This window comes from Neodiprion lecontei, chromosome 4 (genome assembly GCF_021901455.1).
Source record: "Neodiprion lecontei isolate iyNeoLeco1 chromosome 4, iyNeoLeco1.1, whole genome shotgun sequence".
NCBI lineage: Eukaryota > Metazoa > Arthropoda > Insecta > Hymenoptera > Diprionidae > Neodiprion > Neodiprion lecontei.
In genome coordinates this window covers 27056883-27074735 of record NC_060263.1, presented here as the reverse complement: position 1 = coordinate 27074735, position 17853 = coordinate 27056883, and the positions used below count along the sequence as shown (strand labels likewise).

At 37.6% G+C, this 17853-nt stretch overlaps 1 protein-coding gene across 3 annotated transcripts in view; it reads left to right on the top strand.

Annotated features, from left to right (window-relative positions):
* Positions 1–17853, top strand: part of LOC107218648 (chromatin-remodeling ATPase INO80) — a 37076-nt gene that overhangs the window by 1643 nt on the left and 17580 nt on the right. For all 3 annotated transcript variants that reach the window (XM_046737711.1, XM_046737713.1, XM_046737712.1), the window contains 22 exons: positions 188–347; positions 581–660; positions 742–953; positions 1137–1310; positions 1420–1716; positions 1878–2036; positions 2180–2349; positions 2503–2719; positions 2844–2931; positions 3155–3446; positions 3647–3849; positions 3918–4058; positions 4124–4245; positions 4318–4613; positions 4709–4991; positions 5180–5326; positions 5482–5734; positions 10307–10434; positions 11774–11868; positions 13527–13599; positions 16616–16774; positions 17687–17789. In XM_046737711.1, coding sequence (XP_046593667.1) covers positions 188–347; positions 581–660; positions 742–953; positions 1137–1310; positions 1420–1716; positions 1878–2036; positions 2180–2349; positions 2503–2719; positions 2844–2931; positions 3155–3446; positions 3647–3849; positions 3918–4058; positions 4124–4245; positions 4318–4613; positions 4709–4991; positions 5180–5326; positions 5482–5734; positions 10307–10434; positions 11774–11868; positions 13527–13599; positions 16616–16774; positions 17687–17789 — 3852 coding nt within the window. The remainder of the gene's footprint in view (positions 1–187; positions 348–580; positions 661–741; positions 954–1136; positions 1311–1419; positions 1717–1877; positions 2037–2179; positions 2350–2502; positions 2720–2843; positions 2932–3154; positions 3447–3646; positions 3850–3917; positions 4059–4123; positions 4246–4317; positions 4614–4708; positions 4992–5179; positions 5327–5481; positions 5735–10306; positions 10435–11773; positions 11869–13526; positions 13600–16615; positions 16775–17686; positions 17790–17853) is intronic.

Sequence of the window (17853 nt, the reverse complement as noted above, 5' to 3'; positions counted from 1 at the left end):
CTGCATGTCGAAGATGATACAATTCTTGAAAAATCACAATTTGAAATGTTCAAACTTTATAATTTGTAGTATTGAGTACATACTTATAGATTACCTAAATTTGTTGTATTTAAATGCATTTCAGTTTACTACTTCTATTACAAATTGAATGACGTACAACATTTAATGAATGATAATATTATTACAGAGAATCAATCTTTGCAAATACCGGTAATGAGTGAAGAGGTCCACACAATGGGGTTGGAAGCTGAAATCGCCCCGCCGTTACATCTGCAGCGACTAGAGCGCAGTCTAAATGTTCAACCTTTTTTAAACGAAATCAACGAATTGTTTCAAGATCGCGTTAGGTACTTGGAATACTTTCATCACCCTTATTAATTTATTTCTGTGTCTATTTGTTTCATAATTGTTTAAATATATCTCAGAATCTACACAAAAATGTAGAACCATTCTTCTAAAATACGTTAGGCACACTATAGTATACTATTAATAGATGTTTTCCAAATGAAATATGTTTAACTCATGACATGCCATTTACAGGTAAATTAAACACTCAAAGGTTTTTTCGTCTTTTTTGCAGTGATGATGATAAAACGGATGACTCAGACTCATCAGATGAATCTGAAGATTACCTCAACGATGTAGTCTCGCGTAAAGAAGGTTCGTTTCGCTAAGACAATGATTGATTATTACATTGCTGTGAACATGGATAACTTCATTGTACTATCTTTATACTTACAGATGAAAGAATCGACAAACTTCGCTTATATAATATGAGCAGTGTTGGCGAAGAGCGAAGATGGCTGCAGGACATTTTACTTAGCGACTCATCAGACAGTTCTGTGTCTGAATCGGATACAGATGGTCCGATTACGGAAGAAGATTTTCAGGATATGTTAAAATTTCACATATTGCGTAAAAAATATCAGGGTCGGTTTTACCAGAAGCCTGAGGTGAGTCTTGTTTTTTTCTCAGTATTAGTACTTTCTACTAATAAATGGTCAGCAATAGTGGCGGTAAACTTTGCTTGTACGAGAAATGGCATTATAGTTCCCACAGATAAAATGACTCGTGCTACGTAACGTAATTCAGTAGATATTTAGATATTTTTGCTATCCAAATTTTCTTTTCTACAGAATATACAATATCAGTATTATGGTGCTGGTTTATTGTCGAGCTACGATAAATTTCCAGAGCATCAGAAACTCATTATTGGCAATAAAAAGAAAAAAGAGAAAAAACCGGAAAAGAGGGTTATGAAGTTTAAAAAGGAGAAAACTGTTCGTCACAGGGCGACAAACGAATATAAAGTATGTACACATCGATGAATCATAATCATCATTTAGTTTGTAAATTACTCACAAAGTTTTCATGAATGCCTAGTAATTGTTGATATTTTTTTGCCAATTTTCCTTCTAGGAACATGATTATCCAGAAGATGATTGGGAGCGTGTAGTACCGAAAGAGGATGAATTGGACGAAGCTGAAATTGATGCACTGATTCAACATCAACCGCGACAACGATGTAGAAAAAAACACAATAACAAAAGTCCAGAGGTAATGGCAATTAGGAGAAGAAAAATTTGGATAATGATGTCGAAAAAAGAATTGGGAAAAGTTCAAAGAGCGAAAACGAATAATCATAAAGAAATGTTAATCAGTTGTAAAAAGGTTGCTCAGCACTGTATGAAATACTGCAGACAAAAAGCCATGCAAGTAAGTGCTGAAATCTACGTGTAATATATAATATACATACATATGTGTGGAAGGAGTATCGATTTCAACGGTTGAAATTGGTTTCATTCGTGACTATGTGCATTTTCTATTTTCAATGCAATGGTATGGAAAAATAATTTAATCTGACATTTCCAATTTAGAGCCAGAAAAACATGAAGGAAACGATATGGCGTGCTAAAAGATTGACTAGAGAAATGCAGTCTTATTGGAAACGTTATGATCGTGTTGAAAGAGAGACTAGACGGAGATTAGAAAAGGAGGCCGAAGAGCAGCGTAAAATGGATGTGGAACTGATTGAGGTATAATGAAGTTTATGACTAATATCTATTTTAAATCGAATTTCTTCTTCAAACATAATTTTGAGTATGATTGGTAAATATGAAGGATGCAATTTATTTTAATGTTATTTTCATCATCTAATAATTCCATTTCATGTGTTTAGGCTAAGCGGCAACAAAGAAAGCTGAATTTTTTAATTACGCAAACGGAACTGTACGCTCACTTTATGTCACGAAAATTAGGAAAGGCATCACCGGAAGAACAACTGCGAATTCTCAATCAATTAGACGAAGAAAAAAATCCCAGGCTCATAGGACTTGACGATTATGACTGGTGCGTCTTATCTTAATCTTATTATCAGATGTTTCTAGCTAAATATGTAAGGCCACAGGACTTACGCTGAATAGTACGATACACTTGTTTATAATGTTGCTTCTTTAGAACCGATTAATCGTTCAAATGTGATCAACCAATATTTTGAATCAGTGAACTGATGAAACACAAGGCGAAGAAGAACGCAGTCGAAGCATTTGACAGTGAGAGGGCGCGCACCCGCCAATTTGATACCGCAGCAGCCGCGCAAGAACTTCGTTTGAGTGAGACACCCGAAACTCTCGAACATCCGCAGCCCGCCATATTTCAAGGCAATCTAAAAGGCTACCAAATGAAGGGCATGAATTGGCTCGCTAATTTATATGATCAGGTATTTACATTGTGTAAATTTTGAAAATTTCCGTTGTTTAGTGTGCTAGAAATATTAACTCATGGTTTAGCCTTATTGATTTTTCATTATTTTTTCGCAATCTACGAAACTGTTGTATTTGCAGGGAATTAGCGGTATCTTGGCTGACGAGATGGGTCTTGGAAAAACTGTTCAATCGATAGCATTCTTGTGTCACGTCGCTGAAAAGTACTGTGAGTATTTCAGCTTCATTGAAATTTGACCACAATAAATTATAGATAATCAAACAATCAATAAAAACTTATATAGCCGAGAAAAACAAGGCCCGTTTTATCGATATTCCTGTATTAATAATGTTTTAGATATTTATAGGTACGAATATATATGTTCTTAAATTTAAATATGATCACTTATCAATCGGAATAAATATTACTAATTTTTTTTTGTCTGTTGTAGCTGTCTGGGGCCCATTTTTAATAATATCTCCAGCTTCGACTCTGCACAATTGGCAGCAGGAGATGGCGAGGTTTGTTCCAGATTTTAAGGTAGTACCTTACTGGGGTAATCCGCAGGAACGTAAAATCCTAAGACAATTTTGGGAGACCAAAGATCTGCACACGAAAGAAGCGTCCTTTCACGTTGTTATCACAAGTTATCAATTGGTCATCACTGATTACAAATACTTCAATAGAATAAAGTGGCAATATATGATTCTGGATGAAGCTCAGGCTATTAAAAGCACAAGCAGGTATTTATTTCAAGTATAGAATAGTCGTTGATAACAAGTTTGAGATTTATTTGTTAGAAATTTTTCATGATATTATAAGAAATTTCGACAAGCGTTGAAAAAACTAGCGTTAAATAACTAACATTGAAATTAATGTTCAAATAAAATGAAACTATCAGTCATACCTGTATTCGCTGACTAATCTACTTCACTTTTTGTAGTATGAGGTGGAAGCTTCTGCTTGGATTCAGTTGTCGTAATAGACTGCTGCTGAGTGGTACGCCAATCCAGAACAGCATGGCCGAATTGTGGGCCTTACTTCACTTTATAATGCCAACCCTATTTGATTCTCATGACGAATTCAACGAATGGTTTTCTAAGGACATTGAAAGTCATGCAGAAAATAAAACTGGGATTGATGAAAGTATGTCAGCTCTATTTTTGCTAGATCATTTCTGATCGACGTCATACTATCAATTATTTTATTTCTAGAGCATTTATCGAGATTGCATATGATCCTGAAACCATTCATGCTGAGGAGAATAAAAAAAGACGTCGAGAATGAGCTCTCTGATAAAATTGAAATCATGGTTTACTGTCCACTTACGACTCGACAGAAATTACTTTACATGGGTATGTATTCCTTGGGTGGGTGCAATTTTTGATAATTAACTATCGAGTTACTTTATGCGTTTCAGCCTTGAAGAAGAAAATCAGGATAGAGGACTTGTTGCATTACACGGTCGGTGGAGCAGACGCAGTACCAAACGACAAGAATTTTACATCAAATTTAATGAATTTAGTCATGCAATTTCGCAAAGTAAGTTTTCCCTATACAGTAATACAGTTTATACGAGTTTAACATAATAGTTATGAAAAAAATTCTTCCCAGGTCTGCAATCATCCGGAATTGTTCGAACGAAGAGACGCGAAGTCCCCGTTATTTCTGAACGTGGAAAGCTATGAAATGCCAGCACTTGTGTACAACGAGGGATTGGTAAATACATCATTGCTGTCGAAAGCTCATTTGCTCTTCAACAAGCTGTGCATATTTGCAACAGAGTACATACATCGGTCGCTTCATCAGGAAACTGAAAATCCAACCGATACTTGTTTTTCGTTCACAAGATTTATCGGCCTGTCTCCTATGGAGCTCAACAAGATTTTCGTAGCCGGTATACTATTCAGGTAACAATTTAAAACTTCATGAAGAATGTATTCTTATCAAAAAATACGAGAGCAAAGGATTTGAATTTGAAACTAGGCTAAATTATATTTTGCAGATGGGCTTACACAGTGGCAATGAAAAATAAAACTCAGGTCAAACGGTATTGGGAAGATTGGTGGGTTGATGACAAAAGAATACCACCAACCAATCTTACGATACTTGTCAGTTCAAAATTAGATACCAATTCCAATGTCATAGACGGTTTGATCTTCACAAAAGACATCTCCAGAGGGGAGGCTTTTTATACACATGCTACGCACAGTATTCACTCTATGCCAGAGACTATTGCTCATCGAATACTACGTAGCAGTAAGCAGCTCTCAAGCCAACTCATTAAGGTAAACCTATCGAATAGTACATCGAAATTTTATCCGTGATTGTTCAGCACCCATCTTTTACACATGTGTCGAGTAGTATACATTGAGAAGTGCACTCCACAAACTTTATATCCGAACTTACATTTTTTTACTAAATTTTGCCGATGATTTTTCTGTGTCCGTCAAATCATTGAAATTGTTATTCTCAGTGGCCGTTGGTGTCCTTGAAGACAGAATATGGCGAGGATACCAAGCTGCCGCTCTTGCCAGAACATCCTCATAAACCTAGATCACCCATAACAAGACCCCTTCAACGTACTACGTTACCTGCTTTTGTCTGTGATAATAATCCTAAGGTAAGCATTTGAGCTGATATTTTCTCTAGTATATCAATAGAAAAGGAAGCGTCAGTTTTAATATCTATTCTTATTTAAAATTTATGTTGAACACTTTGATCTAAACATTGATTTTCATCAAAGTGATTGTGAATTTTTTTCATATTTGCTTACAGATACAAGCTAGTCCAAGAAAATTATATGTAAGTAGTAGCAGCGCAGCGTCTGCGTGGCGACGCCATGAGGAATGTGGCGGTGTAATAGGTCAGCGCATGCTGTGGCTTGGCTGCGAGCGAGCTCTCCTCTGTCCTCCGCATAGCATGTCCATGGGCTCTCGCATAGCGGTCCCCAGTACCTTCTCCTACAACCCTCCAGGTGGCTTGTTGGCCTGCACTCCAATAAATGGGTGGTCAAATATCATCATACCTGGTGAGCTTTTTCCGAACATTAATCGCTGTACTTAAACTGTTAATTTGATAAATTCGGAAATGTCTCAATGAATATTGAATAAGAATACTTTTTGTCTTAGTCATGCAGAGCAGATGGCTCTTACCAATCTTACCGATTTATCGAAGTCGAGCTCTTTTTTCCCCAAGTTCAAATGCAAAAGAACAGAAATTCGTAGAAGTATCCAAATTTTTCCAAATTCTCTTTCCCAATACGCTTCATAACTTGTGCACAAATTTTTTTTGCTTAATGGTCAGGGATGTAGTTTATCCCTGGTTTTCAAAAGAAATCTGGAAAAGTTTCAAAACTTCAAATCTCACTAATTATGGCTACTGTGGAAAAAAAAACTCCTCGGGTGTCTACAGCAGTGTTTTAATTTTTGGTGATAATATGCTGATAGGAATTCATCGTAAACATCTACTCTCTGTCTAGCAAGTATAAATTATGAATTTTGACGGAATGATGACGTAACTTTGAGGGAGGATTTTTCAATTTTCCCTATTATAATTACTGCTAACTTACACGCTAAGCAATCAAATAGGGTAGAAACGTTACCTAAAAGAATATCACAGTGATTACAGTACAACAATACTAAATGAAACATTTTATAAGAGATGGCAGTAGACTGTCTATTTTCTGGCTAACGTAGCCTACCTACCCACTTACCGCTAGACGATAACTCATCGCATCTCTCAACCGTTTTTAATCATGTTCATTATATGTATGGTTTATTTTCCAATGTACCGACGATTGCATAATTACTTTCTTTTTTCATCGACTCGATAGTCTTGGTATTCGATTTTCCATTTCAAGCTGCTTTCTAACTATATTTTCATTCATGACAGCAGTCAGGTTTACTTTTTGAATTCAGTCGAAATTATTCGCCTCCTCATTTGGATCAGTAAGTATCAAAAAATCTTAGGCACGAATGGTGCAGACTAAATCGAAATTGAATATGAATCATACGTCAGTTATATCTTATTAGTTTCGTTGTACCCATAGTCCAATCTCCTTGTTTTTGATTTTTCATGTCTTTCAGTCTGCATGTTATTGATTGAACTTGTATTTTCGATTTCGCTCATATTTCGGTTCTATTTATCTCACAATCAGTAAATTTATCCACGATGTGCTGACAAAAAATTGTTCATTGGTGAGGAAAGGAAAATTGGATTCCGAAATAATTAAGAAATTCCCAGGACTTGGACTTTGAAAATATAAACTCATCGTTAGCGAATGTAACTCAATGCTATCACACGGCCATTTTTTCGTTTTCACAAATATATAGCCTACTTACAAGCATTTATATCATGTATATCTGTGCGAAGAACGAACTATTTAAATAATTGAGGAACTAAACTTATCAACGACGTGCTAATTATTCTCTTCTCGTACACATAATTTCGTATTGGTGGGTAGGTAAAACATGAACGGTTCTCAATACTCAATATACTGAAACAACACTGAATATGTGTTTGTAACGTGTCCATGTATGCAGTATATCTACATGTGTTTATTCTTCTGTTAGATCTTGGAACAAAGATCCTGCAGATTATAAAATTATAAATACGTATACGCTATTTCCGAACTGCACCGCTATAATTACACGTTTCTTAAAGTGCCTATTATGGCTTACCTAACATTAATTTTTCAACTTTTTTCCCTTTCATATGCAGTTTATTAACTTGCGTAACGGACCATTGAAAATTATTGTGGCATAAGTCGTACACTATACAGGGTGGTCGTAAAAGTATTTTTTCTCCACACAACGTAAGAATTAATATTGCACATGTGATTATATAAACGAAATATCCAATTTCAAGATAGTTCGGAAAACGATCAGTTTTCGTTATTGACTCGTTGAAAAATGACTATTCATTATTGTTATTATATGCGCGAATTGTATATTTTTCATTCTTGTGTAACGTAGAAATATTCGCGACTTTTATCATGTAACATCTTATCTACTTCTTCAGGCTGAAATCAGAGATAGCTGTCTGTTGAAAGTCTAGGTTCAAAATCATCGATTTTTCATATTGATATCAAAAAATCACTCCAATTATTAGTCACAAATTAAATGATGTCTCAGACAGGAAATGAATTTTTTTTTCTTTCAATTGGGCTTTATTTCTTGACCAGTACTTTTATATAAAAATAAACAAAATTCTGGAGCAAATCTGAAATCTGAAATTCCTATCTTGTTCGATACCTCTTGGAATGCCTTGTACAGAAAAGAGAATCGATCTTTTACAACGCACGAAACGTGGTCAACCATATAGCGGGACAAGGGTCTTGAAGACCCCGTTAGCATTTAATTTTGCTGCGAACCTCTTTCTTCTCTGTATGCCATGATACTCACCTGTGGCTATAATGTGAAAACATGCGCTGTTTCGAGAAAAATCTCTGCCAAGTCACATCGTCAGCACCTGCGGTTCCCGTTTCTATTAATGCTATCAGATTTTGCGGCTACAGACCGGAATTGAAAAATCCTCTTGGAATTTCTAGCTTTTACGTATTGTTTTAGCGAAATATTTCGAGTTATTTTGAAGGAAAGTCAATTTCTATTCAAGCCTGCTAAAATTCCATGTGAAAAAAACAACGAATGAGCGTTCCATTAGCCATAAATAACATTCACGTTCTTTCGATGATATTTATAATATACACCTGAAATCCGAGAAACACCTTCTGCACTTTTAACACGCAGTTATCGTTTGCGTATCTCTTCGAGCGTGAATCAATATAACGATTATTATAATGCTCACGCCAACGCATCGTTAATTTTTCTTACTTTTAATTGTTTTTCTAAATTCAATATACCGTTGCGCGGCCTTACATGCATTATTACAGTCGCACCGTAATCATATCTTCACGAGGAGCCATCAAACGAGACGCTGTACCTAATGGGAATAATGTTTCAGTGAATTCAATCTACCAGGATTATCCGATTTCTCACCGTTGCATTAATAATCAATCCGTTTGCTGCTTTACCTATTATTAGCAGTGATCGCATTTTTGATACTGGTTACGGTGTGAGACTGCGATTGGCCGGATGCATAACTCTACATATAATCGTATAGAGTTTCTCACGTTTATACGCCTGCTTTGCGTGCGCCTTGTACGTTCTGTGAGATTAAACATCGATTCAAGAAACTTATTAAAAACACTTGATTAACTTTATCTTCTTTCCTAATGTTAGTATCTGTAATGCATACATACATCAATGATACATATCACGGAATTTGTATAATGTACAATGAAAAAATTTCCGCTTTATCTGCGAGCAATCACATAACGCGAAAATTGAAACAATCCACGTCCATCATTCCCAATGTACAAGCTATACATATGGGGAATTTCATGCGAGCCCGACCAACGCCTGACCCTCACTATTTCTGATTTTGTTTCAAATTGTTTCTGCAATACTCTCAAACTCTGAAACATTACTCGGATTTTTTTTAGATTTTTTATTCAACTGCTAAATTATTTATAAATATTTAATGTGATTTTGAAAAGGGCCTTTTTTAAAATCCTTGCAAAATTCTCAGAAACTGTATTTTCCATTCCAAACATTTCAAGATCGGGCCCATGATTGGACGGTTTCTCTTCTTTTTTTTTTTGTTTTTAACACTTTTTTTTTTTTTCATCAACTAAAACATTGTTTGAACGGTCTGAAAATTCTCGAAAAATTCTCAGCACTTTTATTTTTCACCTAGAACATTTCTAGATCGGTTCCGTCATTGAGCGATTTTTATCTATTTTTTTTTTTTTTTGCATATTCAACGTTTTTTTATTAACTACAATATGAAACCTGTCTAAAAATGTTCTAAGCGAGAAATCGAAGGATTGAGAATTTATGGGGAATTTTCAGACCGTTTAAGAAACACAGGTAAACAATCTTTTGGTTCATGAAAAAAAAGACAAGTGTTAAAAATTAGAAAAAATCGGCCAATTATATGGCCGAACTTGAAATATTTGGAGAAAAGAAAGTATAGTTTTTGAGAATTTTAAAAACGGTTATTTCAAAATCACTCTCAATGTTTATAAATAACTAACCAGTTGAGTAAAAATTTTGAACAAGATAAAAATGGTAATGGTGAGACGTTGGTTGCGTTCGCATGGAATTACCCATGTGTAACATACATGCCGGGTGGATGATTAAACTTTCTTATTCACTCACCGAGAATATGTTATAGGTATGCATACGTAATCGGGAAAGTTAAATTTTAAATATCTTCTTTACCATATTCCTCAATCATTTTTCTTTCTATTTTTTTTATTTGATTCTTTTTCATACATGAAAAGAAGGCGATAAGTGTGACATATAATCGATTTTGCGACACTAATTCTCGTATAATTATTTCACTTTTCCATTTTCTTCATGCTATTTCGTACACTCTCGTAAACTATTTTCGACGCTGATATTTTTACATATTCCTTACCTCAAATTTCCGCTGTAAGATAAAACGCAACAAATTTATTTCCTGTCGAGTTAACGACCCGGTTTATCGGCAATCCTGTACAGTATGTTTTATTCGGTATTTTCTTCTCTTGTTACAGATAAACAAACCCTCGTCACCGATGCTGGGAAACTCTCCGTTTTAGACAGCCTTTTACGGCGACTCAAGGAGCAGGGTCACCGTGTTCTCATCTATTCCCAGATGACAAAGATGATCGATCTTCTCGAGGCGAGTTGGAACGTAGAGCTCTATTGCGCCCGTCGTTAATTGGTCAATTATTGGTTACAAGGATAAGAATTACGAGGCGTTTTAGTTTTTATTTTAAATAGCTAACGTTACGGTCGGAAATACGCCCCCCCTGCCTTGTGTTTTGTAGTTTTTTCTCTTCTTTTTTTATTTACTTTTTCCCCTCACATTTTTTCCAATGGAATGATCAAGATTACGAATGTAGAGAAAGAGTAAGAAGAAGGGACAGAAACATGTATGCGAGATATGTTAACGTCGGTTTGTACGATCTATTATGGACGGAAGAACACGTCCAAAAGGATATATTCATACATCCTGTCGCTTCTAACGACGCTTCTGACGATTAAAACCGCGCGCTCTCAAAAGAGTTAGTTGCTGCTTGCTGTGCAGGAGGGTTCGGCGCAGAGGCGAGTGCTTAAAAAGGGTTAAAAACTAGAAGGGTAGGGTAGGAGCCCCTTTTTCCTTTCGACCGAGTTACTCTCCGGAACTAAATTAACGCGCCACGTCTCATGCATGCATGCATGCGTGCAGAGCTGCGGAGTTGCAGAGCTGCAAGAGTGTCTTGCACGTGAGGATCAGTCGCCCCGTTATGAGATGTTATATTCGAATATATGCACGCCTACTTACCGCCGTTCAGTGAAAATCTATTCCCATACTCTACAAATGTACACACATACCTGCCTGCATAAACGTCGGTTATTTATAATAACAAGTGAATTTTATTTACATTGGTAATTCAACGATGCGGTCGTTCGATCGTTCAGCTTGATTAGAATTGCAATTTTTTTTTTTCGGTTTCCCTTTCCTCCTGAATCGAGGATTCGTTACGAGGCTAATTTCGAAATGAATTATTAGGAAGACGGGGGAAAGAAGGAAATAATTATTAACATTATGTCAGTCCAAACGTCGTTGGAATAATTCAATTCATTTGTAGAAAGTAGTATAATCTTTGGACTACTTTCATCGTGGAAATACCGTGTGCCGAAATCATTTCCTTTACAAGTCACCCACGTCGTTACTTTTCGGAATTACCGATGTTTATCGTTTCTATGGAACGCCCAGTTTCGTCTCGATGCTATCGTCATGGGGTTCCTCTAATGTTTTTATTATCATCGAGCTTTATTGTAATACCCAGATAATTTTTACCATCGGGAAAAAAAAACCAAGGGAAATATATAATAATGCGTGTGGCATAACGTTTAGATATTAAAACAAAACAATAGTTTACTATTTTTCAATTTCCTGTCATGCTTATGGCTACGGTCGTAATACGAAATCAGTGATAAATACTTAGCTCATATTTCGAATTTTTTGCTTTCAGGAATACATGTATTATAGAAAACACACTTTCATGCGACTGGATGGATCGTCGAAGATATCTGACCGCAGAGACATGGTTGCCGACTTTCAAAAACGGTGAGTTATTTACCGATCAATTGCTTTTGTCTTTTATACGAAAAATGTAACGCTACGTAAAAAAATATCCTCATTACCTTTTTTTTATACTTTCGTTATTGCGTCCGTTATGCAATAGAATGAATTTAATCTACACTTAAAATGAATTATTTGTCTTCCCTATATTTTTTTACACTCAATTGTTGTTTCCAAACATACAATCAGCTTCTTGCAATTAGCAGTTTATTTCCCGATTTTGATTTACATGCAGAGAATTCCTTTCGGTTCAGGCAACCTAATTCCTAATATTTAGTGAGTTCGAATATACGAGGCCGTATACACACAGACACACAGATATTATGTTTATGTATAATATTTTCACGGGGGACGTTGTCTGTCTCGTCGGTTAAAAACGCACAACAGCACGACAAGGCCTCGAGCAGCAGAGATTAGCTCGAGTTTCATAATCACGTTATCCAATATTAATTACGGCATAAATTACAACAAATAATGCTGTACTTCGTGTAATACAATACAGCAGCAGATATACATATATATGTATACCTATATATTGTGTAAAGCGGAATTCGATTCTCCACGCTATAAACTACAATACATTATGTGTGCAAATATACACAAAAACGCGTCATTCGGCAGTTTGCGGCATATCGCCTTTTCCGCGGGAATTTATTGCGATGCGTTATTGGTTTCTTTCTTTTTTTTTTAAATAAAACATGTTGATTTTCGTCGTATAACAAATGCGAGAATAAAATCGGTTTGTTGAAAAACTTGAAAAATTTCACACTTCCAAACGGTCATTTATTTTATTGACAAATTATATTATAATATTTTCAATGGACACAATATCCGCGACACGTGAATTGCAAATTCTACCGCATAGAATGAAAATTGCAAAAGCCTCGAGGAAATTATTACGGCGATGATAATTGATCGGGCGAAAGAAAAAACGTTGGTAATTGAATTCCAGGCAATTTATACATCGCGTGATTACCTACCTACGTATACATATCTTCCTCTTCGCGGTTTCACCCCGAAAGATTGGACAGGGGGAAGATAACTTGGCCACATATTTTTCCGGCCGCAAGGATCTGAGGTGGTGGTTACACCGCAATATATTCTCCGCTCGCCTCGTTAAACGTTTCAGGTCCGCTCTTTCGCTTGCCGATATTATATATTAATATTGCTCTGTACGGCGGTGCTCCTTCCAGCTCGCCGCCCATATTGCACCCATATTGCATCCGGCTTTGATTTACGGTCGACGCCCAACGTGTCACTTTGCCGCTATCCGGACCCCTTTTCTCGAGGGGCCATCGTTAGTCTCATCCTGTCTTCGTAAATCATATCGTATAATATGTACAGAGCTCTTCTGCCCACCTTCTCTGCCTTTTCCCCCCATCCCCTTTCTTGTCTGTGCAACAATTCGTTCCGATTTTCCTTCCTTTCGTCGCGTCGTATCAAGAAATTTCCGGAAAATCCTCGCGGCGGTATAAAAATTGTACATTCGTATGTAACTTATCACAAGCTGTACGCTGCTTGTACGAGGATTTGTTCTGGGAAATCCTACGACCGTTAACTCCCCAAATTCATTTGCATTCAGAGTCCTTTCAACTACCGTAAATCAACCCCTTGACCAGACTATCTATCCGTTTCTGTTTCAGGGCTGACATATTTGTCTTCTTGCTCAGCACCAGGGCTGGCGGTTTAGGAATCAATCTCACGGCCGCGGATACGGTAAGTTGTACGTTACACGATAATTGACAGATCAAGCGTATACCAATCTATTCACACGAATTCTAGAAACAATGCAGCAAAGTTTAGCTAATTGGGTTCGAGAGACGATACCTGTGAATTTGGCAGAGGCAATAATATTATAACAGCTCGGTGATGATAGTCGATTGCATTCAGTTCTATCTTCTTATTCATCTTTCGTTTTCATTTGCCGCAAGTAATAAAATGGATGGTAGCAATCCCGGGGTACCACGTGCACCTATTTACTTGATTTTAAAGGAAGTTGCAACATAAATAGAATATACCTGTTCCATTCCATAATAATGAAATCTATAATCACGACGCGGTAACTTATATGCTTGTCGTGACCAAGGGTAATACGATTCGATTGAATATAGTTATACGCATAAATGCAACAGAGAGTGAGAGATACCAAAGTAGAGATACGCACACAGCAAGAGGCTATGAACCCTCTGCGATGTCTTGGTATTTCATTTTTCTCCCCTGCATATATTTATATAAGTATATAAGTATATATATATACACACCTATAAAGTACGTTTCGGCTTTTCTCATGCGATCGCTGAAGAAATATCACCGTCGGAGGAACACGATCTCTGTCGCGTGTGTGCGAATACGATAAACAAATTATTATACACCGTTGCGAGAATGATCGATTTTCTATTCGTACTTCGTTTATCGTCCATTCATTATATTATACCATTCGGTTGCTCGAGTCTTTACGAGCAATGAAAAGATACGGATCTTCCTTTTACGACTGTCAATCTTGCAGTTCGTGTTCTATCGCTGCGTCAAATCCGTACTGCAAGGAATTGAAATTTTTTATTTGAAACTCGGGTTCCTGACGTTTTTGCACACATGGATCTTGAAGAACTCGCAGAATGTTTCACCTGTTGATTTTTGTTCAAGCAATTTTACGATCTCGGATTTGTGCGACTATACAAGAACATGTACGGAAATGATGACAAAAAAAAAATCCGACCGATCGAATCGGAAGAAATTCCATTGCTCAATCTCGGTTCAACTCCATCCATGTTTAGTAACCGTTTCTGCTCGTTATATGCGTTTTATCTTCGACAAGATGATCGTTACATTTGAATATGGAGTACTAAAATGTAACAGCCGATGGGATGATCGGGACTCGAGGGTAGCAGGTGTCCTTCGTCGGACAAGTATTGGTATTTAATTAGTCACGTAATACGTCTCGTATTCGTTGTGTATAAGTAGCTATACCTACGTAGGTGTGTCAACGAGCTGAAAGAAACAATTAGGGGGAAGAAATAATGTTATGAAAATCTTTTTTTTTTCTTTTCCTTCCCGTTTTCGGTACACAACTCGTTTGACGCAGGTGACGGAATTTAACCCCAAATTATCCTAATTAGGACAGTTATGCGTAGGTTGAATGGGACACATCGAGATGCGATGATGTAGCGTTCGTCTCGTCTCCTCTCGTCTCGTCTCGTCGGTACCAGATCCTCTTTTTCCTCAATCGAAATTCCGGAGCTCGCTTCTCGTCTCTATCGACGATGTGTCTGCATCAATTTACGTTACGAAAGTATGCATACCTATTGTGCACCGATCGGCATAGGCGTTCCCAATCTTGAATTCAACCATCGATCCAACAAATCTTATTTATTCGGAGACACGGCGTGCCTGCCTCACTTTCTCGCTTTGTTCGTCGTTTCTCGTGGATACACGAAATTCTAGCTCTCCTTGTCGTTCGTTATTCACCTTATGGCCCTCGTTTTGATCATCCCTCGATTCAACTCACTGGAAGGCAACTTTAGCTACTGCATGCTGGTCTCGAATAGCAAATGAGAAAACTATGCAAACCGCGATATTACGACGTTTCCGAAAGGTGTAGACTTTTACATTAAAGTTTTATGAAACTGCTTTGAAGTTACTGTATTTGTAATTAAAATTTTATGGTTTTGAGAAATTGCAGTTAGTTATGAGCAACAATTTTGGGGTGCATGTAAAGAACTTGGGATTTGGTTTCACTCCTTTTTACTTCGAAGGTTTAGAAAACTTGAGGATTTATTTATCAGACAGATGTCTTGCTTCTTCTGCATGGGCACAAAGTTGATTGAAATTCAAAATTGTGCGATGATCGACCTGATAGAAGCAGTATATCGCAAGCTTGAAACGGGGTACGTTAGAAACGACGTTATCTTGGGATTAGTAAGTACACCTAAGTTGAGGTTATCCCGGCCACTTTCCCCCCGCCAAGTGCATACGGCGATCGTTGCATGGCCCCTGTGACCCGGTGCAATGAAAACTCGGGATGGCTGCCCCGGAGAGGAGACCATCTTCCCAGAGGTTAACCGCATCTCGCTTCTCTCGGCTAGTTTCTAACGGAGCGAGTTCATATTAATATACGCAATGTACAAGGGCCACAGAGTCGTGTGCACATGCATGATAGAAGTTGTCAGGTTGTTTGGTCGCCGTTTCTCGGTGCTGCCGACGTCATTTTATGGGTCAATTAAACACGCGTTGGCTTGGCTTGCTGTGGCGTGCAGCCTTCGTCGAACCTGGGAGCTTTCGTCTTCCCCTTGCCATATATATACATATATATATGTGTGTGTGTGTGTGTGTGTGTGTGTGTGTGTGTGTGTGTGTGTGTGTGTGTGTGTGTGTGTGTGTGTGTGTGTGTGTGTGTGTGTGTGTGTGTGTGTGTGTGTGCGTGTGCGTGTGCGTGTGCGTGTGCGTGTGCGTGTGCGTGTGCGTGTGTGTGTGTGTGTGTGTGTGTGTGTGTGTGTGTGTGTACATATGTATATATGTATATTATGTATCCATACTCGTGGCTTTCTCCGCGCGTTCCAACGCGAAAAGAGGACGATTCCCGGGGAGCCTTGCAGGGTCCTCGATCCTTATTATGCTCGCGTGGCGAAGAATTATGTCTATGCCGAGCTGTTATAATCCCCGAAAACGATTACTCAACGTCCTTTCGTAAATCAAAAACCGTAATCGTATCTCTTTTGCACGACGCACGACGTAGGTTATATTCTACGACAGTGATTGGAACCCTACCGTCGATCAGCAGGCCATGGACAGGGCTCACAGACTTGGTCAGACGAAGCAGGTCACCGTTTATCGGCTCATTTGCAAGGGGACCATAGAGGAACGCATCCTTCAACGGGCCAGGGAGAAGAGCGAGGTAATTCGTCCGTTCAGCAAACCAATTCAAACCTTTTTCACACATCTTTAAGGACGAACCGGGCTGAATCCATGTTGGGAGAAAATATAAAACTGTAAATAAAAAATTTCCAGCAATGTTGTTTGCGACAATTATTATCGTGAACACGAATGAAATGCTAATAGAAATAACAAAAGCTAAGTTGTAAACAGTTGGAGACAAGGTTTTGTAATTGGAACCTTCAAAATTCTTAAACTCCGATATTTTTAATTGGATTCTGATGTTCTTGTACCTACTTATTTTATTCACCATAAATATCTTCGGAGATCACCCGAGAAAACAATCTTATAAATAGTTATCTTCAAGGTGCGTAAAAATAAATTTGTGTAAGTACGGCGCAATTTTTGTCAGAGAATTTGTGGAAATTTGGTTAGCGAATAGAACAAGCTGAAAAACATTAGAATCCGATCAAAAACATCAGAGTTTAACCATCGTTTCTCAAAATTTATGTAATTTGCGCAGATTCATTTCTATGGTACATGGTTGGAATGTTTTTGGTAATCCCGTTCACTATCATTGCCGCAAATAACACTGCTGGAGGTTTCTGAAAAGGGTTTTACCCTTTTTTCTTGACTTTCGGTTCATCCTTAATCGTCTTTATCAGTCGGATGAACGTTTCGAGCATTGCGACGTCCAATAACCGTTGAATCCGCCCTGTGATCGGAGAGTTTCTTTAACTCGGGATCCGTATAATTCGCACAGACTCTTCATACGTGTTGCATAATGAGGTTTAAAATGCAGGCTGCACAGTCTGGTGCATGGTTAAATCGGCATATTATAACTGCATGGTACGCACACGCGGTATGCCTGCATGGGTGTGCGCACCATAAAGCCGTAAAAGTGGTGAACGTAACGTGTATATAAACCCCGTAGATTCAACGCATGGTAATCAGCGGTGGTAATTTCAAACCGGACACCCTGAAGCCGAAGGAAGTTGTCTCTCTGCTACTCGACGACGAGGAAATAGAAGCGAAATGTAAGTCGATGATTATTCTTTTTTTTGCCATTATCCACCTTATTGTTTTAGCTGTAGTCATCTT